This window comes from Oratosquilla oratoria, chromosome 6 (assembly GCF_046742065.1).
Source record: "Oratosquilla oratoria isolate Oo_2021 chromosome 6, ASM4674206v1, whole genome shotgun sequence".
Lineage (NCBI taxonomy): Eukaryota > Metazoa > Arthropoda > Malacostraca > Stomatopoda > Squillidae > Oratosquilla > Oratosquilla oratoria.
Window position 1 is genome coordinate 43,241,364 of NC_134782.1, and position 27,500 is coordinate 43,268,863.

A 27,500-nucleotide genomic window follows, 5' to 3' on the forward strand; every position below is an offset into this window, starting at 1 on the left:
CTCTTAATTTATCGCGGGCTTTTTTGTCCTTAACGAGTCTTTTCGATTAAACTTCGAGGGCTTTAGAACCTCTCTCTCTCTCTCTCTCTCTCTCTCTCTCTCTCTCTCTCTCTCTCTCTCTCTCTCCTTGCACATTCCCCAGAATGCTTCCTCGGATCAATTGAGATAGTTGTCCCCACCATCGACGAGGGGGACACCCCCCCTCAGCTGAATAAAATCGTCTGACGACAGGCCAGAATTCTCTGCACAGAATACCCGGAATGAAATTCGACATGTGTTCCTTTTCGTCAAGATGACGTCATAATGGAGAAACTCGGCGAACGAAAAACCTAACCTCTTTCTCTTCTTCTTCCTCTCCTTCCTCTGCCGTCCTCTAAATTTCTCACCTTCCTCCTGCTCCTCCTCTCTCTACTCTCCCTACTTCTCCTTCTCCTCATCTTCTACGTCCTCTACCTCCTGTTTCTCATCTTCCTCCTCCTCCTCCTCCTCCTTCTCCTCCTCATCCTCTTTCTCGTCCTCGCGCCGCGGTGACTTCGAAGCTTATCCTCGAGGCTTTGTAGTGCCTCATTAGCACGTCGTACTTGTTCCCTCGGAGCCCCTCGCCACAGCCCACTCCGTCAACACCTCGTCCTCGACGTTGTTCTACATACATGCCTTCCTCCTCCTCCTCCTCCTCCTCCTCCTCCTCCTCCTCCTCCCCTTCTCCCTTCCCCCTCTCCCTCATCTTTCTTTTTCTCATTCTCCTCCTCCTCCTCTTCCTCCTCCTCCTCCTCCTCCTTTCCCCCATCTCTCTCATCATCCCTTTTCTCATTCTCCTCCTTTTCCTTTACATCCCTTTCTCCTCTTCCTCCTCCTCCCACCTTCCCCCTCCTCCCTCCCCTTCCTTCATCTCCTCCTCTCCTCCCTCCTCCTTTCCTTCCTCTCCTCTCGCCTCCTCTTTCCTCTCATCTCCCTCCTCCTCCCTTTTCTTCATTCAACTCCTCCAACGCCTTCCCACCTTCCTTTTCCTCCATCCCCCGATTCCTCCTCCAACAATCCTCGTCTCCTCTCCATGAACTCGTCGTCTTCGTCGTCGTCGTCGTCACCGCTCATGCCAGGGTCCCGAGAACGGTCCATGTCAGCACAAATGAAATCCTTTGTCATCCCATGCCAGCACCAACAGTTCAAATTGTTCTCTTCCTCCTCCTCCTCCTCCTGCTCCTCATCTCCATCCTCTTCCTCCTCCTCCTCCTCCGTCTTTGCATAATCATATGTTGTCCTTTCTTTTATTTTATTTTGTATATTTCTTCTCTTACCATTCTTGTGTGCGTGCTTGTGAATCACACACACACACACACACACACACACACGCGCGCGCGCGCGCGTATACACACGTACACACACGTACACACATGTACACACATTCCTTTCCACTGTCTCCCCTCTTTCTTCTCTATCACGCTCTTACTCGTCTCCCAGACGCTTTGTTTCATTTGGGAAAAAAAAAAAAAAAAATGGCGGGAGGGAGACACCAGCAAACCTCATCATCTCACTTTTTCCCTCCTCACGTTCCAACCCCCTTTCAGTACTCCCGCCTTTTCTCCGAAACGTGAACGTTCATCCGACGAACGTCATGACACGTTCATCGTGGTTGACGTTCCTTCCCTTTGAGTTGGAATGTGTAGTACTAGGAAGCAGGAACGGTTAAGTGACTATGATAGAACGACAGGAAACACTTAGATATATATTATTAGATTAGATGCAGAAAATATTTAATAGATAAATGAATAAGTGAGGTAAGAAAAAAATAAACAGGCATGGAAATAATGAGCCAAAATTTGACATATTACGTCATGTCGCCTTGATGTTTACTATCAGCGATGAGGGGTCACTATTAGAAAACTGTTAATGTTTTCTTTTATTACTTGCACATTAGAAGTTGTTTTTATTTATATTTTATTTTGTATTAGAGAAATAAATTTCACACGTTCATCAACTAGTCTTTTTATAATTTTCAAATAAACCCGGATGCAATGAACTCGGAATGGAAATCGCACACTTCATCACAATTCGCTGAGAACAGGAACCGTTGCAGAGTACACTCGTAGGTCACCAACGACATGACGTAATCATCTTTTTTTCCAGACGTCGACTCCCCACCTCCCCATTTCTCCACTGCATTTACCAACGCCAGTGAACAGTTTCCACCAACCGTTCCTGTATCAACAAGGCAGGTGGATTGCATGAAGATAAAAGTGGATTCCGTGGATGTACGTGGAATGAGGTGTGAGTGGATGCGTGTTGGGGTTGTGGGTGTTTAGGTAAGAGGGTGTGGTTGGTTGGTTGGGTAGGTGGGTGTAATGAGAGTTGTCATCATGCGAATATTTATGACGACTTTTCAAAATATGTTGAACGTTTAACAGTCGGTATGGGTCTAGTTGTTAGTAGAATTGAAACAGATCGAGATGGGAATATTGTTATTTTCCAATTATTTGAACCTCTCTCTCTCTCTCTTATTCTATAATATATATTTTATTGCTGATAATGGATTGATGTTCTTAAAGAATATATAACAGTAATATCGCCTACAATATCCATAAAATAAAAAATAAAATATTATTTAGAACGCGTAGCATATTGTTCAGGAACTTTGTGAAATTTATGAACACTTGAAGTCGTCGTCTGAACTTCATGTTTTGAAAGTCAACATTGACCAAAATGCTTCGCACGATTGCTTGAAGGGTAGAAAACGGAATTTTTTCTCTCCAGGTCCCGTCTCCTATTTTGTATATTTGGGATGTCTGGCACTATATTTTGAATAACGGCATGTTTTCCCGCCAAAATTTTGAGGGCAGTTCGTACATATACGTCCTCTCTCTCTCTCTCTCTCCTCTCTCTCTCTCTCTCTCTCTCTCTCTCTCTCTCTCTCTCTCTCTCTCTCTCTCTCTCTCTCTCTCTTCAGGAAGTAATTATACGTTGGTTCTAAAATCGGATAAGGGACACGCTGAAAGAAATCTGTTCTTGCCCTTGAAGACTGTTGGGCGTATCGTAGCTGTGAATAATGTAGACACAAATGAAAAAGTCGTCGACTTTGTCCGTCGACTTTTTCCGTCGACTTACTGAGAAAGAGGGTCAGAATAATCATATAAACAAACAAAAGATATTTACTTTTGTCAGCCGACTCGCTGGGGAGTTCTTTCTCGGAAGAAAAAATATGCAACAAATATGTCGACGATTTTTTTTTTTTTCCAGTGTGAAGGTCACGTGATCTTGTCAGGCAATTTTATTCAGCTGAGGAAAGTCTTTATGTAATGAGTGGATTTTATGTAGTGATTAATGAAAACATTAAATTATTATTATTTGCCAAATTATTGCTTCATTATATCGGCTTCTCATGAAAAAATATAATGATAAACGTAGACCTAAATGCTCTTGATTCATCTTGGGATATTGCACCAAAATTGTTTTTGCCAAATTTATTTTCTACACCTGCCCTATTTGTTATTGCACGTTTGGATTGGATCCCTGGTCTTGAATACAAAGGTTGTGGTTCGACTCTCATCCGATGTTCAGGGTCATACGTGTGGATTTGGTTTTTGTCAGTGTGTGGATGTGTTGTTGGTATATTCGTGTTTTATGTGTTCGTTACTGATCTTATTTTTCTCATTGTGGGCTTTTACTTATTTTTAATTTGTATTCCTTTTCTAACGATTTTTGTAGTTATTGTATGATGGTTTGTTATATTTTGTTTCGTCTATTACGGAGAATTTTTTTCTTGTGTTTGGCATTTTAATTTTAGGTCATAATGCCATCTCAATTATATTTTGTGTATTTTTGTCTGGTAATAGCTGAGTGTGTTTATCGCAAGAAATATGATTTATTTTTATAACATTGGCATACTTATTGCAAGCATTTTTGACAAGTGTTTATGACTGTTGGGGGTCCTACATCATTGTGGTGGTGGACGTGCTTGTGCATTTTGCAACAGAAAACGAGAGAACCGAACGACATGACGTCATATCGTGTTGCTCAATCCGCCTTCGGCGTATGCGTGGAGGGAAAGGGAGGAAATAGTAAATGTTTAAAAAGAAATAGAATAAGAATCATTTTAGTGTGGATTTTGGATGGAGAAAGGACAGTGGTTGCCTGAAAAGAAAGGACAATAGGCTGGGAAGGTCTGGGACTTGGGGGGGGGGGAGGAAGGGGTGAGGATGGAGACGGAAGATCGGTTTGGCATTTTGTAGCGATCTGTTGTCGTGAAGCGTGGGAAAAAAGTACTGATTAAGATGTCGCCAAATGTTGGGAACGGTTGAGGAACTATTAGAGTAAGGACACGACGCACTCTAAGCAATGGTTTCCAGTTGTCAAAAAGTAAATAAAGATTAAATTAATATATAAGTAAATAAATAAGTAAATCAGTACAATAAGTAAGGAAATTAACAAGTTTCGCTAAATAGGTTCCGTTTTACTCTAGTGACCCAGAACAAGACAGTTCGTGTCATGAATCATAATCACCAATGTTTCTACTCCAGTTACGAGCTAGAGAAAAGGAACATTGAGCGTAATATACTCCCATGTTAGTGTGTATGCGTGTATTGTGATAATTGTAGCATACAGGAAAAGAGCAACGCTCGTGGGGTCCTGTTTAACGCTCCAAGTATCATACTCAGCAATAAATTCTCGTATGATTCCAAATAGGGTCATATATTCTTATTATCCAAATGTATGTGTGTGTGTGTGTGTGTGTGTGTGCGCGCGCGTGTAAAATATTTATGTGATTTCATATCTGCAGGATGAATGTATGTGTGCATGTAGGTCAGCGTATGTGTGTACCTGTTATGTCTGTGCGTGCGTGTGTGTGTGTGTGTGTGTGTGTGTGTGTGTGTGTGTGCGCCTGGGTGCGTGTATGTGTATGCGTGTGGGTTAGGTTTGTGCGTTTGTACTTGCGTGTGTGTGAGTGTGTGGGTGAGTATGTGTATTGCATACATATATACATGTACATATTTGTACCTTTGTCAGACAACACGGTAAGTACTTTCTTGTGTACGCCAAAGGAGTGGAGGCGGGTGGGTGGAGGAGGAGGAGGAGGGAGATTAGTGGGTAAGGAGACAACCCAGGCCGGACAGTATCATATCCGTTTTATTTACCCGCACCCGAGGTCAGGTCAGGTCAGGCACAACAACCTACCCTGTTTGTCGCTTTGTGTGTGTCTGTGTGTGTGTGATTCACCAACGCGGTCTTGGATCACGTGTTGGACTCGTGATCGACAGCTATTACACTCCCGGGTGAGAGCTCAGAGCTGACATATGGCCCGATTTATGGATAATGCTGTGGCTTACGCGCGCCCGCGCGCGCGCACACACACACACACACACACACACACACACACACACACACACACACACACACACATTTATCATGTTTTATATATTTGTATAATGCGCAATCACTTCAGCACCATAATACGTACAGGTAATCATTTATTATGTACCATCTAAGTTAACCCCTCTTACCTTAATATGTGTATTTTCAGCCTTCGGCTGTCATGTTTTCAATAACCGGTTTATTATTATAATTATTATTATCATTACGCATACAAAACTTCTTGCTCGAATTCTACTCGTTGAATAATTTGGTCGAGCGCAGTACCATTACACTATCGACCGCGCGCGCTTGCGTGTGTGTGTGTGTGTGTGTGTGTGTGTGTGTGTTCGTTCGTTCGTTCGTTTACCTATTTGTATTCACCTATTTGTAGTGTACAGGAAAGGCGCAATGCTCGTGGGTTCCTGTTTCTTAATCTCCATTTTATCTCATTTTAGCTTGTTCAGGTGTATTTGTATGTGGTTGTGTGCGTGCGTGTGTGTGTGTGTGTGTGTGGTCTAGGTAGGATAAGATTGGGACGTCCTCGTGAGGAAGGAATCCCCCAATCTGTCTGGAGAAGGTTATCGGGGATTAGATAGGAAAAGGGTTAAGTGTTGTGGTCGCTAACGGGACTGTAGACAGGTGAGTAGTTTGTCCATTCGATTTCTGTTTATTTTCGTCGTCGTTATCTTTGGGGTGCGAAGGAAATAATATTTTTATTTATTATTATTATGTTAATGAAATATAGCTGAGGAAATTTGCTAAAGAAAATATTTTTTTACGAAATGTAACAGAAAAAAATTGTGGAATAATTAGAGATTTACGAAATATAACTGGGGAATTTGAAAAAAAAAAAAGAATACTAAGTGTAACTCGGAAATTGTGAAAAAAGTCCAACTGGGAAATTTGATTTTTTTAATGTATCATATGTCACAGGGAAAGGGGAAATGAAAAAATATGTTGTAGAAAAACTAATAAAACATATATTTGGTAAGGCTAATAAAATGTATTTTTGGGACGGTGGTGTCCAGCATTCTTTCCACACACGAATTTAGGTAAAAATTACACGGTAAAAAAAATTGCACAGATTGAAATGGCACAAGTGAAAAAGTAGGTCAAATGGCACAATAATAGCACGGTAAAAATTGTGCAGGTCAAAGTGGCACAAGTGAAAAAGTAGGACAAAATTGCACAATAATGGCACAAGTGAAAAAGAAGGTCAAAATGGCACGATAGTGACACGGTAAAATTTGCACAGGAAAAAGTGGCACAAGTGGGAAAAAATGTGCAAAAATGCCACAGGAAGCAAGATTTCCCCCAGAACACACGTACATTGGGACAGCTTGATGAACTTTGGGATGTTGTCTCAATGACTCCTTAACAAAATGAATACCAAACCAGTAATTCTGGTTACCATTTACCTCAGTAACTCTACCACAACACCATCATGGAAGTCATAGCGAGTAATAAAGGAAAAGAAAAGATTTGCATCCATGGATACGTGTATACAGAACAGATAGTAAGATCATCTTCAGACAGTGTTAGTTGAAGGTGTTCCAGGCTAAACGTCTTAACAAGGCAGCTCCCCTGCTAGAGGACTTCGACCAAACCCATGTATCTGGTACATATGTTCAGTGAAGAAAACGGAACTCCCGTCCAGGCATTCCAGTAATCGTCGGCGCATTCCAGCAAGACATCCTCCAGAATTTTGGAACGTACACAAGATTACCATGAATGATTGCCCGAGGACTACCCATGTGAAGACTGGAACAACAAATTTGGTAATCTTGTTGGCTACCAGTTGTTGTAAGTGTAGTGATAGCAATAGGTCTGTATTAATAAATGGTAGTAAAACGAATATTTTTTGCCAATATAAAAACAAATGATAGAAGGTTACACAGGTATATGATATATTAAGAATATAAATTTAATCAATCTGTTTTTAAATTAGGCAAACTTTACTTCTTGTACCAATAGTATATATTTCAATAAGCTTCAAGTGGCATTTTACCTATTTTTCACATGTGCCATTATTAAAGTGCCATTTTCACATGTGCCATTATTAACGTGCCATTTTAACATGTGCCATTATTAACGTGCCACTTTCACATGTGCCATTATTAACGTGCCATTTTCACATGTGCTGTTATTAACGTGCCATTTTTACCTCTGCCATTATTACCGTTCATCTACACTCTCTCTCTCTCTCTCTCTCTCTCACACACACACACACACACACACACAAACACACACTTTAAACCTATAAAACATACTGTATCTGATGTTTCTCTCATTCCGTGGTACATTGGTGTTGAACATTGAACTCTGTGTTTGAAGTGAACATTGCCTGTAACTCAAAACCTAATTACATTATGTATATTTACTAAATGTGTCCCATTTTTTAATTTCAGGACGCAGTGCTGCCCCAACCCACGATGGCGAGCATGTCTGGTGAGTTACCCTAGTTCAGCTCAGCATAAAGCTGGTTCAATTCAGCATAGAGCTAGTTAAGTATGGAGGTAGTTGTACTCAATATAGGGCTAGTTGTAGTCAACATAGAACTGATTAAACTCAGCATGCTAGTTCCACTCAGAATAAAGATAGTTTAATTTTACTCGGTTTAACTCAGCGTAGAATTAGTTCAGCCCAGCATAATAAGTTAATCCCAAAAATAGTCAACACAACATTGAGCTGGATCAACAAAGCATGAAGCTAGTTCAGCACAGCATAGACCAAGTTCAACTCAGCATAGAGCTAGTTCAACACAGCATAGAGGTAGCTCAACACAACATAAAGCTAGTTCAACACAGCATAGTGCTGGTTCAGCATAGCATAGAGCTAGTTCAACATAGCATAGAGCTAGTTCAACATATAAAGCTAGTTCATCATAACATAGAGCTAGTTCAACTCAGCATAAGTCTAGTTTAACATAACATAGAGCTAGTTCAACTCAGCATAGCGCCAGTTCAACACAGCATAGAGCTAGTTCAACACAGCATAAAGCTAGTTCAACTCAGCATAACACCAATTCAACTCAACGTAGAGCTAGTTCAACTCAGCATAACACCTCTTTCCCTGTCCTTGTCCTCTGATTGGTCGCCACGTCTTGAAATAGACGATGAAATGCTGAAGCCTGACTGAAATTTGCCTCTTCTGATAATGCAGCCACATTATCCACTTTGGTATTCAGGGAATGACCAGTCCACGGTGTTGCCATATTAGGGGTTTTCGTGATGTGTGCTTTGAATCCCATGCTTGCGCCTTCGCTCTAAGAGCTTCCTTTACGGTTGCCAACTTGCACGCACGTGGAGAAAGTACATCCTTGCAGGGGTAACGTGTATGTACTTGGGGGGCCCACAGGGTAGGGTCCCGGTCTGTCTACGGTATATTCGAATGGTCATTTCTTAGTTTCGTTTTTATGTGGTTGTTTTTCTTTCCCGTTTCGTTGATTTGACTGAATTAAATCATCTGGCGACAGTCAGAACAAAAACACAAGTCTATTCGAGGTCCACAAGTAGCAGCTGTCAACCGCTTGCAATAAACAAATAGATGAATAAATACGAATAAATAAATATATTTTTAAAACGAGTAAATTGCGCTAGTGGCATAACCATAACCGTATGGGTTTCGCATTCTCTTAGTTGTGGGTTCGAATCCCGCACTTCACTCTGATTCTTAACAATGATTGCGAGTTCCAGTATGTGTCCTAATAGTCCTCAAAACGCGTAGAACAGCAACTACGCGCCTTCTGGCGTAGTCGCCTCATCATCTCGCATTCTTTCCGGAGCGGTGATATCCGGGCACTGTGACTAATTCGCTTTGTGTTAATCTGTGGCCACTTCCATGTGTATGTAAGCAAATGGTGTGGTAGTGTAGTGGCAACTTGTGTTCAGAATGTATAATTATAAATAATTGCGCAATATGTTGTGATGTACACGCTTGCTAAATTAAAGTCAAGCCTTGTACTTGCATTACATAAGTTGTGTGTGCTTATGAAATTAAATATTAAAAGATTTATGGGCGAACACAGATCTAGGTGACGGTTTATTCAAGTGTATTGTATTTATCTATTTGTGTAAATGAATATTTGAAGATGGGAAGAATTTGGTAGATCGCGTGCTGAAGTGTAAACCCATCCGTGGACCTGAAGCTAGAGGAATGCCTAATAAGTATCAGTATGTGGATGTGTGTGCGTGTGATTTACCATGGTCTTGGATCACGCGTTGGACCTGTGATCGACAGCAATTTCCCTCCCGGAAGAGAGCTCATACATCACACACACACACACACACACACACACACGAATTTGGTAGATCGCGTGCTGAAGTGTAAACCCATCCGTGGACCTGAAGCTAGAGGAATGCCTAATAATTATTATCAGTATGTGGATGTGTGTGTGTGTGATTCACCATGGTCTTGGATCACGCGTTGGACCCGTGATCGACAGCTATTTCCCTCCCGGAAGAGAGCTCATACATCACACACACACACACACACACACACACACACACACACACACACACACACAACTCCCCGCCCACGAGAGTTGGAGTAACAATTTACAGCGCAGTGATTCAGACATTATTTCATCCCTGGGCGGGATTCGAACCCGGAACGCCATAGTGGCGGCCGAGAACTACCGCTGTGCCATCAAGTCGCGCGTGCGCGTGTATTTACCTAGTTGTATTATACGGGAAGAGAGATATGCTCGTGGTGACCCGTATTTGTATCTTTTAGCATAATTTTTTTTCTTAAAATCTTGAATAATGTTTGCACTATAGTGTGTGTGTGTGTGTGTGTGTGTGTGTGTGTGTGTGTTTACCTCTTTGTACAAAACTAGTATCCAGTAAAAGGAGCAATGATTGTTGGGTCCTGTCGTGTACTCTCCAATTCATCATACCTAGCTTCAAATTCATGTACAGTTCCAACTTGATCGATATCCTATATGGAAAATTATATTTTCCTCACATGTGGTCTTCCAAATTTGTTCCCATGACCTCTTAAAGCCCTCCCATCCTTTATCAATACATCTATCCCCTTTAGTAACCTGACCTGTACACATATAGGAATGTACGTGTGTGCATGTATCTGTGAGTGTATGTAAAATGTGTGTATCTACTTAATTGTATTTATGTAATTGTAGTTTGCAGGAAAGGAGCAATGCGAGTTGAGTTCCATCTACTCTCTAATTTATCATACCTAGCCTCAAATTCATATGTGTGTGTGTGTGTGTGTGTGTGCATACATGAGAGTATATGTGTACATGTGTGTCTATGCATGTCTGTACAATGTGGATTCGTGCATCTGACGAAGTGTGTGTACACTGTGTGTCAGCGTACATGTGTGCATGGATGTGTGTGCATGTATGTGTGCATGTGCACTTTTGTATTAGCATGTGTAAAATGGTCCATTCAGGTGCAAGTTTGCGCATGCTTGCTTGTTTCTCTAAGTCGGCCCCTTAATACATAAAACTGTACACATTCAGTCACTGCCTGTCAGCTGGAGTATATTCAGTACTATAGATCATTCATCCACAGAACAAAAAAAAAAAAAAAAAAAAACGAAAACCAAAAAAATATATATGTATATTTATATATATATGAAGACCATCACAAAGGACTGATATACTTGACAATGTATAACACACCGCTTACATTGGTCATTTTTATCTTTATACAATAACTACCTACATTATTAACTACATGGGTGCTTACACAAGTAGTCACACTAAAGACATAATACGTGTACAACGGGTTCGAAAACGGGCTGTGTGTGTGTGTGTGTGTGTGTGTGTGTGTGTGTGTGTGTACGTGTACGTGTACGATATACGCAAAGAAGGGCCATTTTACTCCAGTTCCGAGCAGCATGGGCCGCGTCACCGGATTCGTCCGTTGGAGAGAAAGAGCGGATATTAGATGACAACATGTGGGTGCTTGCATGCATGGCCGCCCGCAAGTGCGCGCGCACTCCCTGTTGCATCACGTCAGCTCATTTCAAATTTGTGGGGAGCACGGGGATAAGCAGTGACAGAAAGGAAATGTTCTTTTATGGAGCCCCTCCCGTCAGATTATGCTGTCAATGTCCGCGGTTGACAGAAGATAGAAAAGAGACTGGCAGTACACACCAGACGTCCTTACGTGACGAAACGCCACGTGACTCTGGTGTGTACGTACATTGACGTGACGTGGTGCACGTGATGGTGGACGTGACAGTCGTGGTTCTGTGGGTGGTGGTGGACGAGGTGATAAGATGCACCTGTGACCGGGGAAAGAGGTGGGTCAGGTCAGGCAAGGTCACCTGTTGTTCGAACAGCAGGAGGGGGAAGGGGAAAGGGGGAAGGGTGGGTACCCAGATCTCTCCTGAGTATACATGTACAAACGGTCACAAACACGCGCGCGCACACACACACACACACACACACACACACACACACACACACACACACACACACACACACACACACACTCTTTGTGGTTGGAAACTGCCATCATTTTTTTTCATCTCCCTATGTGTGAAATTGAGACAAAAAGACGGGTATTTTGAGTATTATATATTTTTTGCTTGGATTACAGTATACCTATGAAGAAGAGAGGTCAAGGGATAGTGTATAGTGAAAATGACCCAGATCCCGTATGCACACACGCACGCACCTTTTGCCTAGAGATATGTAGATCAAACGAAAAAACAGATATTTATATTGAAATGAAATAAGATATTTTTATTTTAGTATTCATTATTATATACTTCTAAGAGTGACATGGAGAGATGACAGCCGGTGACATGAACATAAGAATGAAGGAGACTGCAAAAGACCATAAGGCCTACACCATGGACAGCCAGTGACTTCCTCCTCTCTCTACAACTGTGAGCCGGTGACATGAACATAAGAATGAAGGAGACTTCAAGAGACTGTAAGGCCTACACTAGGAAGTTCCATGGAAATAGTCTCACACTGAAACATCACAGAAAAGTTCAAAGTTTCTTCCCAAAGAGAATCTGTGGGAAGGTCAGAGGACCGTTGACTGTTGCTGTGGGGCTGCGGGTTTTCCACGCTGTGAAACTCGTGGCAACGATTGATTCATTGTGAAATTAGTTGTCAGTCGGACGTACTAATTATTAGTATAGAGATGATGCAGCAAATGAAACGTTAAGGCATGGATTTTTATTCAGAACCAGACGTTTTGACCTCTTAAGCCATCTTCAGTGGAATCACACTTGTTGGTATTATTTCTTAGTGATTTACAGGAATCGGCCATCTCATGCTTCCCATCGTCTATGTTCTTGACAGTTCAAAAGGACGACAGTCTTTGAATTCTTGAAATGTTTTAGTTTTTGTTGGTTTGGGAACGAGTTTGTGTGTGGCACGAGACGCTTAAGGCCGTTTTCGAGGGATGGTTTTGAGATGTGGGGTTCCTCTTAAGAGATACCCAGAATTTGGGATCAGAAATAGTTTCTCCAAATTGTGGTAGTTTAGCGTGCGGTCTACTACCGCAATATCCGTAGTCTACGCTGTGAAATAACCTTTCATGGTATAATCTTAACCTAAAGCGGCATATTAGTAGAGAGATGGCTGAACAACAACAAGAAGACTTTGAAACTGAGATTAAGTCTTACACTCACGCACGACCCCCCTCCCCACCTCCTCCCACTCCCCCTGACCCCCTCCCCACCTCCTCCCACCCCCCCTGACCTCCTTACTGACCAGTAATACCATTTCGCCAGTTTCCGAGGAACTATAGTGAGAGGTTTTCCCCTGGAGGGGGATTTTATAGGCGGTCGCGTGAGTGAGACGGCGTGTGACCACGTGGACGGCGATGCGGGGTGCCCCCTTTGCTCTAGACCTGCGCAGTGTACCGGCGCGGGAACGGATAAGGGTTAGCGGGTGTCCACTAGGTAATGGCGCGTGGAAGTGATGTACCCAAGCCCTAAACCTACATACAGAATCCAGTCGGGATCATACTCAAGTTGTTTTGATCGTAATGTATAGAATATTGATGCTATACGCGCGCGTGTGTGTGTACGTGTGTCTGTCACGATTTTTTTTATTGTTCCGCATACACAGTAGGGCTATAGTCTCTGTAATTCCCCTTTACACTCCCCCACCCTCTTCCCCCACCCCCACCCCTCGCCTGTGGATAAGTCTGCTTGTTACAAGGTTGTAAATCATAACAAATAAAGTCTTATCACTCGCTCTTGATAGGCTTCACTCATTTGTTGCTCTGGCGACAGATAGCGCTCGCGGCGTCATGGTTGTCCACTTTCGGTTTGTTGACCATGCCCCGAATTACAGATCCGGGTGCGAAACCCGTCGACTGTCGGAAGTTGCCCCCCCGATGAATAAAATCACCCGACGGCAGTGATGAAATATACGAAACGACCGACGTCAAAATAGATATAAGCCTTAAGCCACTTGATCTTAATACAAACCCCTCGCGGCGGCATTTTAAGAAAATATCAAAGTCGCCAACGCAGTAATAGTGTCAAGGTTTTGAAATGACTTTGAATTCTTTCGCTGAATAAATAAATAGAAAAATAAAAAATATATAAACCCGTCTCACGCATAAACGTGAGATGGATGGGTTCCCTGTGACCTGAATTGATTAGATGTTAAACTATTTTATTCAGGTTAAGGTCGGCAAACCCCCTCCCCCCCCCCACCTCTCCCACAGGGGCTGGACGAAAAGAATATCTGGTGTATCCACGAGGAAAGAGAGAGAGGAGGGGGAGAAAAGTGTTATCGCAAATCTGTGATGCTGATCTGTGTTGCTGAGGACAGCGTAATAGCCAGCACAAGGCGGGCTGTGAGTCACCCCTTCACGTCTCCGGGACCCCGGGGGGAGCGTTGGGGGGAGGGGGGAGCGAGCATTGGGCCGGGGGTTGCGGGGGGGAATTCACGAATCCACCAATATTTGTGGGATTTGATTTTCGCCTTTGCCCCACAGTATCAGAGGTTGTGGTTATTTTTAGTGATTTGATTAATTTGTTTGTGTTGGTTTTGTTTTATGCATTTATGTGGATTTTATTTATATTTTTGTTTCCTTATCCGTCTGTTTCCTTATATTTGTGTATTTATTTATTTTTTTCTCCGAGCGCCCGTCTTGGTAAATCCTGATGATAGTTTACAATTGTAAATGAGTCGCAGCTATGACCACGCGGACGCTCAACTACTCTCGAGATGAGTCACCTTTGCCCAATGTGCTCGGATGTCTAGAGCAAATAGAAGTCACAGGGAACTGCGGGATTCGAATGCGAGACCGCGTGGTAAGAAGTGAGGTTGGAACCAACAAGTCACGCGCCACGTAAAGTTTAGTATATTGAACTATATTGATCTAGTTTTAACATCTGACGAAACAACGACCATAACAGTAGTAACAAGATCAACAGCAGTAAAGGCAACAACAACAACAACAACCCCGCCATCTTCACACTCGCCCCTGTTCCTCGCCTCCTCCTCCTCCTCCTCCTCCTCCTCCCTCGTCTCACATAGCGTCACGCTGGCCAGAAACCGGTACTGACTTAACCGGGTTGTGAGGAAGGACTTTCCCGGTAGTGCGGAGGTGAACTACTGGAACCTTGCATGCGACAGTAATGTTGTCATTTTGGCGTGTCCGTGCATGTTGACGACAAGTCGACGACAGACTGGACGAGTGTGTTGGACCCTTACGGGACTGGTCCCTAAATTTACCACAACAGCAACGATTCCCCTCATCCGCTGCTTTTTGTTATCCTAAACATAGTTTATTTTTGCTCCACCTTCTGGTCATCTTCGTCTCCCACTTTGTTAGCCACCGTTCTTGGAAACGCTCCCATCCAGCCTTGGAAATCCCAACTCAAAACCCTTTCGCGAGTTTTTCCCACTGTTCTGTAGACACTATTCTCATCCACACCACTTACCACATCTGAAAGAAACGCGAAAGGAAGAAGTAATAATAGAAAACGTAATATCTTGCCCACAAACTTCGTACCCATTCTGTAGTCTCAAGGTCAACAAGAGTTGGGATTTAGAACAACCCTGTCTTTGCGGAAGGAGTCCCGCTGAGCTGATTGAAACCTCTTGGCGACAACGGGGAGAAGGTAGCCAAGGAGAGGGCTAGCTGAATGAAACCGTCTGTCGGAAGTTAAAGTGAATATACCAGTACGTAAAACGCAGCGAAACGACAAAGATAAGGTTTTTGTGTTTTAGGAAGACGGTCATACGAAGAATCACTAGTCTAGACATTCCTTCTCAAATATTTTAATTATCGGTGTACAACCAACAACTTGAACAAGTTTCAGTTAACCAAACTTAATTTACCCTAACCTAATGTACTTATCGGAGTGTGGGGGTGTTATTCATTTGATCCGAACTTGGAACTTAATTTCCGAAACGACGAATATGAAAATAAATGAAAAGCAAGGTCAGGTCATGTTAGGTTAGCCTCACCAGAGTTTCCTCCACGATTGTCTCACGTGAAGGCCTGGTCCCCGAATTAACAACAACGACGACGACGACGATAACTTTCCTCCCTCCTCTCCTTCCTTTCCAATCTCTCTCCTCCTTCCCCCTTCTCCTTCCTTCCCTCCCTCTCTTCCTTTCCTCCCTCTCTTCCTTCCATTCTCTCCTTCCTTCCCTCCCTCCATCCTTCCCATTCTCCTTCCCTCCCTTTCTTCCTTTCTCTCTCATTTCCTTCCATTCTCTCCTTCCTTCCCTCCCTCCCTCCTTCCTTACTTCCCATTCTCCTCCCCTCCCTGTCTTCCTTTCTCATCCCTTCCCTCCCTCTCTCTCTCCTTTTTTTCCCCTCCCTCCCTCTCTCCCTCTTTCCTTTTTTTCCTCCCTCCCTCATGTAGCTAAGAAATTGGTGAATAATCCTTGAGATCATCCATTTGGCTCGAAATTGTCCTCAAGAGTAGAGTCGCTGGTGAAGTATCGGTAACGAAATGGAAACAAAATCAATCACCTGTAAAAGACCCGCTGCCCCAGGGCGTGTGGCCACGGCCATCCAGTTTGCCCATAGATTATTCAAGAAAGAAAAATTGTGGGGTTGTGTGTGTGTGTGTGCGTGTGTGTGTGTGTGTGTGTGTGTGTGTGTGTGTTTGTGAGGATATTCATTCCTTTGAATGGCTAAAATCGCCCTATAGTTAACCAAATAGAAGCGGACAGTAATTAATGATTGTGACCATGGTACTTAGTAATATTGATATTGTAATGATCACGTTGATGGTAAAATTTATCCACAAACCACGGGAACTAGATGAATCCTTAAACTAGTTTAATAGCGACAGTTTTGTGGTTTTAAGTCCAAAGGTCACAGGAAGCGGTTTAAAACGTGCAAGTTTCGTAGTGACGATTTTGTATTAATTGTGTGTACTACAGTGCTCAAGCGATGGGACTCCATACATGAATATTGCCGTGGGATCCTGCGGCTGGCGGAGCCACGAGACTAATACCCCCACCCCCACCCCACCTCCCCCCAATGAGAGGACACCGGGTGGCAGATGTACGACGACGACGCGCATTGGTGTCGCGTGTCAACTCAGCCCAGAGCGTTTATGGAGGAAGTTCTACGTCAAGTGAAGCAGAGATGAAGAGCGAGTTCTAAAAAATCTAAATAACACTCTAGCGTCATGGATTGATGTTTGGAAATTAAAGTAAATATCTCACGCTCATGGAAGGTCAATATAGTGTTGCGGTTCACCTGTTCCTGTGATAAATAGCACATGCAGTAATTCCAGGTGTCCGGTGTTGTGGTCACAGATTGATATGTCGAGAATGGACCCAGATTGTACCAATTGTATACGATTGTTTTGTATGACTAGATTTCTCAATTTCTCATAACAGTAACGGACCATAGTATCGGTTAATAACTGTAGATTGTTCGCGTAGAACACTTATGGGGTAACTACAGAAGATTATTGTTTGATGTCGCCCGAAGTTAATAACAACAATTGTTTTTATAGATAGCGTCATTAATTAGTAATAACAGTAATTGTTGCGACGAGAACCAGAGCAATTTGAATTGTCTTATGTTTGCGGGTGATCTGAGGAAGGCTGCGTCGCGATGAGACGGCTAGAGGAGTGGGAGGGAGGGAGGGGGAGGGAGGAGAAGGGTAGAGGTAGGGTAGGAGGGGGTGCGTTAGTGATGTTCAGAACTGCTCGCGGCAACGGCGGACGACAGCGTTACAGTACTGGAGGATCGACGTGCCGAAGTAGCCGGGGAGCTTGTGAAGTCAGTCCGTCAGTCTGGTTGTGTGACGTGTAGGAGAAGGAGCGGCGAGTCCTGCTCTCCCTCTCTCTCTCTTTCTCTCCCGCCCGTACGTTGGCTCTTCCGCGGGTTACTCCCCCGCTCTCTCCTCCTTCCCCCCACCCCCTCTGGAGCCTACGATAGTCGCCATCCGCAGTGCGTTGGTTTGCATGTGCGCGCGCCAGCCTTGCCTCTCATTTTCTCTTTCGTGTTCTTGTGCGTGTAATTGCGTGCAAGGAGCTGCCCCATGTTACGAAGAAGTGACGAAGCTGGGGTAGCGTCAGGCATCACTAGTCCATCCATGATTCTCTACGGTAAGTAACGTAGCCTTCAATACTTTGAACCTCAATATCTTAATTTGAAACATCCGCTCTGATGTGTCTACGAACCAAGATGTATTGTGTAGTGTGCGTGAGTGCATGCGTGTTCGCTCGAGTAAACTGTTACTTGCGTATTTACGTTATGTTTACGTTGGTCCAAATTTCCCACATTCCTGTTCCAGCCAAATGTATTGAGTTAAACCAAGAATAATAACAGTGAACAGTGATAGAAGATAACAAAGCATGGATGCCGTATGAATAAAATGGCCATACAACAAGGTGATATGGCGATAGCAAAAAAGTTTCACTAGCAATAATGGAATCTTAAAGTGCGACAACACACTGCGTTCGTTATTCGCTCATTGAGTTGATTTTTTTTATCTAAATAGAATCGTATGAAGTTTTGTGAAACAAAATTCTTAAGTGTAACAACAACTTGATAATGATGAGTGTACCGCCATCACACGAGAACCGGAGCTGTTGGACCATATACAATCAACCTCGTGAAATCTGTGTATAACTTCAAACAACTTCAGGCAATTTTGTCTGTGTGGTTCTCCAGTGCACGTGCAGTGATTGTGAAGATAAACATCTCCATATTATACAAGTGTATTTTTCCAAGAATTCTTGAACCACCAAGATGCCAGAATTAATAGATACTTATTTCGCTTCGCGCATTTCGTCTCAGGGTCGCTCCCTGATGTACACCAGTTCATATCCGTGCGATAGTTTTTGTGTACGTGCGCGTGTGTCTTACGCGCGGTGTCTCACAGGACATTGCAATTCGCTTGTGGACTCTTAGAAGCCGCAAGGATAGCCATGGGGGTGGAGGATGGCGTTTTTCCCACCTGTTGCTTGCCCCTGTCCCCCCACCCCACCCCCCACTATCCCACTGGCCGTCCGCCCGGCGACTTGGAGAAGAAGGGAAGTCCAGGAGTGATTAGATAAGAAGAGTTCGTCCCCTTGACAAGCAGCCAGCTAACTAGCTAGCTAACAAGTTAGCCTGTATCTCTCTTCCGTAATGTCTTATCTTGCTCCCCCCCCCACTATTCCTTGCCACTCACTGATGTACGCGTGCTCTTCTCCTTATCGTTCTCTGCAAGTGCTGGAAACCAAGACAAGTGTCCTTGTCTCTTATACATGACTTGCTTTGTGTCTTCTTCTTTCGCGAGGTCATCCTCGTATGCCCCGGTTGTGACCGCCGAGTGGTCCTCGAGGTCATTGTGGCGTGTCAGGTCAGCTGAGGTCATGTTATATCCGTTTTCCATGACACACACATGTGTTGTTGATATTAGATGCTTGTGCAGATGTTCATTTATATATGGGGATAGACGTACTCTCACGCATGCGAACACACACATACACACACTCGTGGCGCAGTTGGTAGAGTTCCCGGCTGCCACTACGGAGGTCCGGGTTCGAATCCCGCCCAGGGCTGAAATAATTTCAGTATCGCTGCGCTGCGGGTTGTTACTCCAACTCTCGTGAGCGGGGAGTTGGGTGTGTGTGCGTGTAAGGTCACAGCATTACCCATAGATCGGTCATATACGAGCTCTGAGCTCTCTTCCGGGAAGGAAATAGCTGTCGATCGTGAGTCCAACACGCGATCCAAAGACCATGGTGAATCACACAAACACACACACACACTAAGCTGGAACCATGTGTGAATTTGAGGCTAGGTATGATAAATTGAAAATTAGCGACGGGATCCTACGAGCATTGGCACTTTCCTATATTCTTCAATTTTTTTTACACACACACCGTTTGACGCTAATTCCTTGCCGAATATTGCTCTATTGTCGATTAACCTTTAATGACATGTGAAATATGGTTGGGCGTGAATGGTAATGTTTACTCGTGTATAGATTTATACAGGGAGCATTCGGGGTACAGAAGAGCCCAATGGTATTCCGTGATTTTGCACTTGTAAATTCGCACGCGCTATAAGAGCTGTGCAAACAGAAAGGGATCATTGTCGAATTATTCGTTTTCAGTCGAAAAATAAAAAACGTTAATTTCCTTCAGATTTATTGGTTCAATGCGGTACAAGATTTCTTTATTTTGGCGTTAGCTGGGTTAATATATGTCCTCATTGCAGCTACAAACCATAAACGTTTACAGGTTTTTGTCATCAGCAGTTGCTTGTAAGGCGTGTTGTCATCAATCAATGTCATGAATGTAGCCGTAAATAATAATAATATAATAAATGCGGACGTAAGGAGTTGCACTATTATTATTGTTGACAAAAACGTTTATAAATGACAAATGTTGTTCTTAGCGAAAACTTGTAGACGTTTACGGATTTGTGGTTACCGTAAAGACGACTGTGGTTTGAAGTTGATCTGAACAAGACAAGTACGGTTCCCCCACAGTACGGGAATGGTTATGTTGCACTCTTAAATCATGTATTATTTTAAGGGAGCAGAGGGTGCAAAACCATGGCGTTTTGTTTGATGAATTTATCATAATTTTGGGCGAGTTACTACATAATGGGAACCAACCCACGCAAACTGTAGATTTTACTTTAGGATATAGATAATGGTTTGTACAAATGTGCTAGTCGGAATTTATATAGTTTGTATATTTGTTAGGTGCACTAGAAAATCTAGATTTCTTTCAGGTTAATCACACACATCTGTCAACTTCCGACTTAACTATAGTTTCAAGATTACTTCTAATAGTGATACCATTAACCCAACAAATACTAGCCGTTCCTAACACATAATTTGATTCATGTTGAATAAATAATTTTTCCTCATGTTTAAGAATTTAATTTACTGAAAACCCGGAGCCCCATACTAGTCGGCAACGATCGGCGGGACCCTCCATAGATCTCCACAGGAAGAAACGTTAGGCTGTGTTGTGTTAGTGTGATTTTCTGCTTCACCGGCTGGTAGGAGGGAGATAAGGGAGTCGTAGCCGGTTATGAGTTCTACATACGTCAGTGGAGGAAAAGAAATCGAGGCTGATAGAGATATATTGGGCGTAGACCGGAGACTAGCCCCGGTCCAGCTCGAGATAGGATATATATATATATATATATATATATATATATATTTTTTTTTTTTTTTTTTTTTATTAAGACAACGGGAACGTGAACCTCTCCGATGTCTATCAGGACGACCACGTGCATGTACCTATCGTTGGTCCAAGTTGAATTTATCACGCCACCACCGTTTTATCATGGTTCTGGATGAAGTGTCGTTTCCTCTTTATTCCTCGTCCGTTATGTGTCCAGAGATCGTTGGCCAGTTCGGTCTTACAGCACACCATAATACCCTGATGTTAAACGCAGTGCATCTAGAATTTGTGGCTAGATAAGGTAAATTGGAATTTTATAGACAAGTTCCGACGAGTGCTGTTCCTTTCATGTATACTACAATTAGGTAAATGCATAATGCAAGTTGTGTTTCATTGGACAAAACACAGTATACTCCTGATATCTTGGCAATAAGTTTGAAATTTACAGGACGAGAACATTAGAATAAAACTTGAAACATATATATATAATCAACGCATTCAGACTTTGGGGTTTTCTGTAAGCTCAATGGAATCGTGTCGCATTAACCAAAAATATCTTGATTTGAATCGATTGGGTACGTACAATACAACAAAAAGATATTATTTAATTGTGCATGATAAGTAGTGTTCATTATTTAGTAATGTATGAAAATTCCGGTGTGCAAGATTATTTTGCCATGTATGAAGAACACATTGTAGACATTGCTCTTTCGTGAAGAAACGAGAAAGCCATTGTTAGATATGTACATTAAGGAGAATTTAGTTGTGTACAAAAACTAAAATGTAGGTTATTTTGTTATATATGAAAAGTACGTTGTATGAGGGAATTTAGGTATATATGAAAAGTACGGTATACAGTAGACATCGGCACTTTAGTGATGAGTCGAGAGGGAGGAAGTGGTTTGTTTAGAGACGGCATACCACGTGACTGAGATTAGCTCTGATTGGCAGCCGAGCCCAGCGTGGAAACTCGCGCTCTCTTTCGTTCCTCCGCGAGCATGTGGCAAGTGTTTATGAACTACTGTTTAGCAGCTGGGCACAAATAGCGCCTCTCTTTGTCCCCATTTTTTTTTTAGCCTCATGGTCATATGTGGCTGGTATGGTGAGAATCTGGAAAGAAGTTGAGGATTGTAATTATTTAGGTCATGCTAAAACTGACCTGGATCGTGGCATTCCCCTCAAGTTGTCATGATGGACGTCAGGTTCGGCTTGGGGTCAAGAGGTAAAGTAGTTGTGTAGTTGTCGGCGTTTGATGGTTGACGACGTGTTTTGAGTAAATAAGATAAGTTGTTTTCAGCCAGAATAAAACGAACAAGAGGTGAATTACAGCTACAAAGTCTCTAGATATGTTTTGATAGGTTTGTCCGAAGTTGCAGAAATTACGTTTGTATCTAGAATTAAAACTAGGTTAGAATGCAATATGCGATATAGTCGATTTTTGGCAAATTTTGCCACAATCAGAAGTTGATTGAGCTTATAAGTGCTATTATATATATATATATATGTGTGTGTGTGTGTGTGTGTGTGTGTGTGTGCGGGGGGGGGGGCTGGCAGAGGGTTCGCCAAAATAAAATATGCAGATACCGATTAACTACAGACATATAAAGGGGCTGAATCGACATATTAGAGGTTACCCTCAGTATTATTAATCGAGGTAGTTTCTAACAACACTTATATATTAAACTAGGAAAACCCACCATTGTAAATTATATACGAGTTTCGTCGGCGCATCGTAATGAGTGATTATAATCACTACATCAATGAAAGTGATCGATTCAAAACAATAATACTTCGTAAATACAATTTTGAGTTTTTTTTTTCTCGTTTATTTAAGAGCATGTAGTTGATAATCGCAAGCAAACTGAGCTAAAACTTCGTCTGTGTTGTTCGTATAAATTCTTGTAAACTTAGCATCGTACAATACCCCACTCGAAGGCGTGCAGACTCTCAAAGGAAGTATATTGTGTTGAAGGCAACTCCTGTACCAAAAGAAGTGGGGTGGTTGGTAGTAAAAGTCAACTGTTTTGCTGTTTGGCGCCCTTTGTGTTCTCCAAGTCGCCTCACCCCGCTGCGCATGCGTAGTAAGTTGTATTAACAGGTGCATGCCCCCGCTCCCGGCCATGGAGTCCCTCTACAAATGTCGCGCCTCCGTGATATATCCTGTATATACCAGAGTTGCTCTGGGTTCGAATCCATGTAACATCGAGCTTGCAAAATTAGAACTTGTTCAAGTCTTAATGCTTTAAATCTTACAGACAGAAAGAATGAAATAAAACTTTACTGTAGGCTAAGCTTGGAGTTAGGTTTCGTTTCGCATGGGGAAAGCTGCATGAGATTTTTTCTCCATTTTTCGTCTAATTTTGTCGTTGTTTTGGCCCAAGTGATGTCATCGCCCTCACTGTTGGTGAACAACACAAAAGGTATCGCAATGGTGTGTTAAGGAGGACTGAGACTCGTGCACGACATCGAGATAGATACGTCTCGTCCTGATCTACCCAAGGACGTAGACATTGCCGCGTCTCTTTTGTATTCGCTCAAAGGGTGAATGTATGACCGTTATTTGATGTGGCAGTCTTCTGCGTGTATATATGTACTAAGTGCTGGGAGTTGGGCCCGTGGTTTTGTTTTATTTTGTCGGGTTAGTGTTATTAAATGTTTTGAATTTTCGCGGTTAGGCACCTCGAACTATGTGGTATAATTTATAAACACTTGTATACAGCAGAGAGAGACCTTGGGACCTCTTTTGCCGTCGTGCACCCCAGCTTCCGTGCCCTTTGTCACCGTCCTCCCTTCTCCCTCGGGTCGTTCCACTCAAACTCCCCTTGGTACCCTCCACCTTCTGTCCTGCCCTTGCCATCTCACTGTCATCCTCCTCCACGCCGCTGCCGCCCTCACCACATCACCCCCACCCCCCTCGCCTACCCGGTAGTTTTGTCATCTCGGGTTTCGCTGTTTTGCGCGCCGTCCACACATGGTCCCTATCCACGAACGGCCCCGCCTCGCTTTCTTCCTTCTTCGTGTCGTCTTTGTTGTCTCCCTCATTAATAAACATTTTTGGGTCTTTCCCGACTTTCTTTTGTATGCTTGTCAAATATTTTTTCCATAGTTTATCATTTCTGTTTCTGTTGTAGCGCACGTAGTCGTTTTTATACTTGGGATTGAGCAGTTCGGTTGTGTAGTTTTGAGACATTTTGTGGCTATCAGTAAAATGATCCTTGTCATTCTGCCGACCTTTCAGGATCTACCGCTGGCTCCAGTGGCCAGTGATCGTTCCTCGTGCTGGTCTTTGTTGTGATAATTATCCTAGTGGCCACTGTCGTCGACACCGTTACGCGGGAGGGCGCCCGGATTTATTGTGTAATCTGATGTTGGGTGGCTCGTCGACCGGGGGTCATTTTGTCGACCCGTTGGTCCTGTTTATTAGGGCTATTCGAGGTTAGAACGGTTGGAAGGAGATGGCCCAGGGCTGTGGACTGTATGTGCCTGTGCAGGTCGGGCGTTGCAGTACGACGTGGGTGGTGGTTGGGGGTGGAAGGGGGAGGGGGAGTTCGCAGGGGCGGATGGAGGAAAGGGACGGGATTATGATGACGGGTGTAGAAGGGGGGGGGAGTCGTAGACGGGAATGGTGACGTGTAAGGACCTGGTGTTGAGGATTGTGCGAGTGTGCTGCTTATTGTGGTGCACTTAAGGTCGAGTACCCGTTGTTAGTGTTAGTGGTGAAGTTGTTCAAGGTGGATGGACAGTAGGTCCTGGCGGAGAGTGAGGAGGGAGTCATAACGTATAAAAGTTTACTGTACCCTTGAGTGATCCAAGCCAACAGTCATGGGGATCTTTGGTCTCGCGTATCTGCCGCCTTAATTGGATGCAGTCTTAACCCGTCGTATTTTTGCTTGGTTGCTGCTTGGGCGTGTTGCCATTTTTGTTGGGTTGTTTGTAATTGTGTCACCGTTTGATAGCATTATTGTAGACGCCAACCGCTTTTGTAGGGAATACGAATTCCACAGATTTTTGTATGTTTTGTTCTATATTTGGTATCTGTTGTGCAGCTTGTTACATGCCCCATTTCCTGTTTAGTCACTTGACGCTGTTACGGCATTAGCTTTGTTTATACCGAGGTGTTAGGGAAGAGGGTAGCTGTCTAAAGTCAATGGAGTTTGCACTTGTTGCTGTTGATATTCGTTGGATTTACTTTACACTGCTCACAGACTCGTTGCCGTTGCTTTGTTTTGCTTATGCTTTCAATTGTGATAGTTTCTTTAAAGTAATCTTGTTTTCATGATCATACCTGTAGATGATTGGCGAAAAGTAAAAGTGAAAATAAATCGTACCGACAGCAAGGAAATAGATTATTGCACTAAGATATCTATTTTTTACTTTTAATTTCTACACGCGTTAATATTTCCCGCCCTCAATGGTATTTTTATTTTATTGTAAATTGCTATAAGCAGTCTTATACCATGACTACACCTCACCCTCCCCGACCAACGAAGAGGTCAAATTGATCAATTTGAATTATTAGTTTCGTTAATGTGAGAAGAGGTTTCTTGTCGGTTCGTCTTCTCACCGCATTCTATGGTGGCATCATCGGGGAAGCACGATGACTCAATTTCCTGTTGATAACAGCGCACTTCACAGAATACTAGTATTGATAGTGTTAAATTATCTGAAGAGAAGAATTCCGTGAGTCAAACACATTACGAAATAATTTCAGTAACTCCATGATTCAAATTTCCCACCCTAACGGACAAAAGTGCAGTAGCTACTCGACGCTATATTGCTTAAAACAACTCTAAGCAGCAACAACTTTGCCTCGTTTTTCTAAGATCTTTTAGAAATGACATCTGGATAACGTTTCTATTTAAAATCTCCTCATATTTTAGAACCATATATGAGACCTTGGAATTAGAATGCATTATTCATGACTGTTCTATTTATAAGAGGGATAAGTTTGATCTATAATTATTACGCCGTTGAGATGAGCGTGCCATGCATAACTATAATGGAACTTATGTTTCGATTAGCAGATTTTAACACCTCGAACACACGAATTAATGGTCTTGAAAATATGTTTGCACATAAATAATGGCATACATAGGAACTGCTTACACATACTAAAAAACCTTGCCCCTAATAAGGGGGTGACCGAATAAAAAACATACACCTACTCTAGTTCTTTTTTCACTCGCATAAGCAATAGTTCATCAGTATTCATGTTCGTCTTGAGGTGCAACCAGTTCTGACCGATACACTTTGAACTATGTATTTCATTTGTGAAACTTTGTAGGACAACTTGCAGTGTATTGAACGGTTGACTGTTTAGCTACACACTTGCTTCCTTTCTTCGCGATGAAGCACTTCATATATTTTGTTATTGTTAGCGTTGGATGATACTATTCACCTCAAGGACGGGCTATGTAGTGGTGAAAAAGGCGACAAAGTTTTCGTTATCATTCATATGAATATTTATTCACGATGAAATCTGTGGTGCTATTGTGTTGAACATTCTACAAACACATACTCGGAAAGATATGTTTATGTTATCACTCTCTAGTCCTGCCTTCCTTTCTGGAATTAACCAAAATATTGTATCTTTATTTACTTAACATATGATGCATATTAGAATACTGATCGTATTCTAATTAGTAAAATTGAGAATGGGATCAGTATAAGTGATGTGACATAATTTTTGGTGTTGAATCTAGACCTGTGCATGTGGATGGATATCTGTTATATTTTTCCGCTAGTTTCTGATGTTGACAATGCCCCCACCCACCCATCTATCCCTCAGCTACCTGGGTGGCATCTCTGACGTCACACATGCCGTCTAGCTTCCTTCAGTCGTCAGCCTACATCCTCCTCACAACCCCGCACGTAGTCACGTACACGGTCATTTACAGTCTCGCGAACTGCTACGAACACACGCACGCGCGCGCACATACTTCTAAGAGACGTTTCTTTCCAGAAACTCGTGAAAAAGTAATCGGTCTAAAACACAGTGGCATGTGCGTAGATGTAGATCACTGAACGCGCTTGTGCTTCATGGTCACACATTCTCAGGGACGAGTTTGTCAAGAGGCGTGCATGCTTCTACAAGAGGTATGCTCCTTGCTTAGCATGCGCTTACACACATCCACCCACGCGCGGGGACACTCTTAAGCCGTCTCGTAAGCATGCAGAGTGCCTGCTTGAAGGAAGGCACGTCTGCGTAGGAAACGAAGTCATAGTGTACTGAACGTACATGTATGCGTTTGTGGAGAATTTGAACTATGTGCGCATACAACAGAACGCGCGCGCGCACAAGGCCGATTATCGTCAAATTTGAATAGCTTGAATAAGACTTTGCTAACAGTATTCTAGACTTCCCTAAGAACACCAACAACATGTCTGAAATTCCTGTAGGTTTAACTTTTCTTAGTTCGTCATTAATCTTCCCAGCATATGACGCAAAGATAATTTGACATGTGGAGATTCGGGGGCGGGATGTAACCGAAGTAGTTTCCACGCAAACGAACTTCAACAGTTGACGAGAGTCAGTCCAGTGTGAAGCGGCCTTTATGCTTAAGGACATTATCGTCCGCACACGCGCCCTGGCATCCGG

At 43.0% G+C, this 27,500-nt stretch overlaps 1 protein-coding gene across 6 annotated transcripts in view; it reads left to right on the forward strand.

Moving 5' to 3' along the window:
* The window catches only part of LOC143026453 (uncharacterized), a 232,385-nt gene that overhangs the window by 155,126 nt on the left and 49,759 nt on the right, over positions 1-27,500 (forward strand). For 4 of the 6 annotated variants that reach the window (XM_076186868.1, XM_076186870.1, XM_076186867.1 and 1 more), the window contains one exon: positions 7,752-7,791. In XM_076186868.1, coding sequence (XP_076042983.1) covers positions 7,776-7,791 — 16 coding nt within the window. In that variant the 5' untranslated portion in view covers positions 7,752-7,775. Of the gene's footprint in view, positions 1-7,751; positions 7,792-17,455; positions 17,876-27,500 lie in introns of those variants that run through there. The other 2 variants (XM_076186865.1, XM_076186866.1) reach the window with 1 other exon arrangement.